The 2,500-nt window shown below is 43.9% G+C and overlaps 1 protein-coding gene across 1 annotated transcript in view; it reads left to right on the forward strand.

Moving 5' to 3' along the window:
* dync2h1 (dynein cytoplasmic 2 heavy chain 1) overlaps positions 1 to 2,500 on the forward strand; it is a 93,964-nt gene that overhangs the window by 33,459 nt on the left and 58,005 nt on the right. The window contains 4 exon segments of the mRNA XM_076976154.1: positions 1,842 to 1,971; positions 2,086 to 2,145; positions 2,147 to 2,242; positions 2,374 to 2,500. The exon segment at positions 2,374 to 2,500 is cut by the window's right edge and continues 69 nt beyond it. Of these exon segments, the coding sequence (XP_076832269.1) occupies positions 1,842 to 1,971; positions 2,086 to 2,145; positions 2,147 to 2,242; positions 2,374 to 2,500 (413 nt within the window).

The raw sequence follows: 2,500 nt of genomic DNA on the forward strand, positions 1-2,500 counted from the left end.
GAGAGAGATTGAGAGAGAGAGAGCGAGAGAGAGAGCTTGAGAGAGAGAGATTGAGAGAGAGAGATTGAGAGAGAGAGAGAGAGAGAGCGGGAGAGATAGAGAGAGAGATAGAGAGAGAGAGAGATTGAGAGAGAGAGATAGAGAGAGAGAGCGAGAGAGAGAGAGAGAGAGGAGAGAGAGATTGAGAGAGAGAGAGTGTCCTGACTGAGTGTACCAGATACTCCTCCCTCAGAGAGAAATACTATCAGAGAGTGATCCGCGTCTGTCCTGAGTTCATAGACCTCACTAACACAGAGAAGCTCAGTTATATATTAGGAGAGAAGAGTGACCTCATCACACTCTCAGCTCTCTACATCGCAGCCTGTCACAACCTGAGAGACAACCAGTCACAATAATCACTACTAATCATTACAACTTTATTAATCAGTTCATTATTATTGTTAGTATTAATGTGTATGATTTTGTAAACCTCTTTTATTTTATTTATTTTAATTATTTAATGTAATAGACGGTATTATTAATTATTTATGTTTGTTTATTGTTTCATTGCTTTGGCAACAGTGTACATTGTTACAGTCATGCCAATAAAGCATTATTGAATTGAATTGAAAAAATTGAGAGAGAGAGAGAGAGCGGGAGAGATTGAGAGAGAGAGAGAGAGAGAGAGAGAGAGAGATTCTCTTCCTCATTCTCTCCTCGGTGGTGCACTAGGTTCAGGTATCTGTCATCCTCTGTTTGCAGTGATGTCGGTAACGCGTTACTTAGTAACGCGTTACTCTAATCTTACCACTTTTTTCGGTAACGAGTAATATAACGCGTTACTATTTCCAGTCCAGTAATCAGATTAAAGTTACTTATCCAAATAACTGTGCGTTACTATTTTTATTTTCCCTAGTAAAAATATATATTTTTACTTTCTTCTTGGCTCAGTTCTACTTTTGCGTCTGACCGTAGCGCTCGACTCCGCACGCTGCGCGCGACCCTGTGAGAGCACGAGCACGTTTTACAAGTCATTTTTTACAGTGTCCTCCCGTAACGATATGTGGTAGTATAAAGAAATACCCCTCAAAAACAGGGGAAGGAACATTTACCTGACCAATTTTAATGTTGCTTTGTGTTTCAGGTTTGAAAAGTGCTGGAATTTTGACTAATGTAGCCTACTTTAAAATGCTTGAAATTGTAATGGTATTTCGTTTCACAAGCTGTCTGACTGAACAATTCGCTTGTATTATGTTTACAAATAAATTTACAAATAATACCGCGCAGCTACACAAACGTAATGTCAGGAGATACTGTAGCGACTACTACTCTTCACGGCGAGTCTTGCCCTTTAAGTGACGCTGGGGGGGGGGGAGGGGAGGGGTCTGCGCGCGCCAGGGTTGCGTTATCAATAAAGTTTCCCTCCTCTGAATTTTTGGATTAAGCAGTTTCTGCATTGGTTACCGAACCTGCTTCAATTGTTACTGTTAAAAATGCACTTCCAATAAAGTGAGTATTGGAAAATTTTATTTTGCTGCTGAATGTAACTACTAAAGTAACTTGTAATCTAACTTAGTTACTTTTAAAATCAAGTAATCAGTAACGTAACTAAGTTACTTTTTAAAGGAGTAATCAGTAATCAGTAATCGGATTACTTTTTCAAGGTAACTTAGCCATCACTGTTTGTTTGCCACAGTTCTGGTTGGCTCTGAGGCTGCTGTCCATGGTGCTGACGGGAGGAATGAAACGGATGGCAGTGTGAATGAATGAAATGACACTAGAAGTGTCTGCTGTCCCAGTGGGTATTAAGGGCAGTGTGTAAGGGGTGTGTGTGTGTGGGTGTGGGTGTGTGTGTGTTCCAGTGATGAGGACACTGATGTGGGCTCTCTGCTGAAGGCGTGGTTGAAGAGAGAGGAGGAGGAGAACAGGGTGAATCTGGAGAACTGGCTGAATGATTACTTCCGCCAAGCTTTGGACTGGGTTCTCAGACAGGTACACACACTCACACACACACACACACACACACACACACACACACAACCTTATCCACTTTACTGAGATGAAAAACAGCTCACTTTCTCCATCACTGTCCCTCTCTCTCTGCAGAATGACTTCGTAGTGGAGACCAGTCTGGTGGGGACGGTGATGAATGGTTTGTCCCATCTGAGGGGGGGTGAGGGAGCGGGGACAGTTCGTAGTTGGTCTGATCCGTGGCTTTGGAGGAAACCTCCACCTCAAATCACGGCAGGAATTCGCCAAGGAGGTGACAGCACCAATCGCCCAATTCCACTCGTGTGTACATAGACAGTGTATATACACACAGTTGTATGTATGTACGTTAAGTGTGTGTGTGTGTGTGTGTGTGTGTGTGTGTGTGTGTGTGTGTACACGCAGGTTCTGACCTGGGCGAGGGAGTCTCCCCCAGACCCACGGAAGCCTACGCTCACCTACTACGAGGCCGAGACCGGCCGGCTGAGGGCGTATGAGCTGCAGCACGGGGACGGAGTGTGTGTGGAGGACT

This window comes from Brachyhypopomus gauderio, chromosome 16 (genome assembly GCF_052324685.1).
Source record: "Brachyhypopomus gauderio isolate BG-103 chromosome 16, BGAUD_0.2, whole genome shotgun sequence".
Taxonomy (NCBI): Eukaryota; Metazoa; Chordata; class Actinopteri; order Gymnotiformes; family Hypopomidae; genus Brachyhypopomus; species Brachyhypopomus gauderio.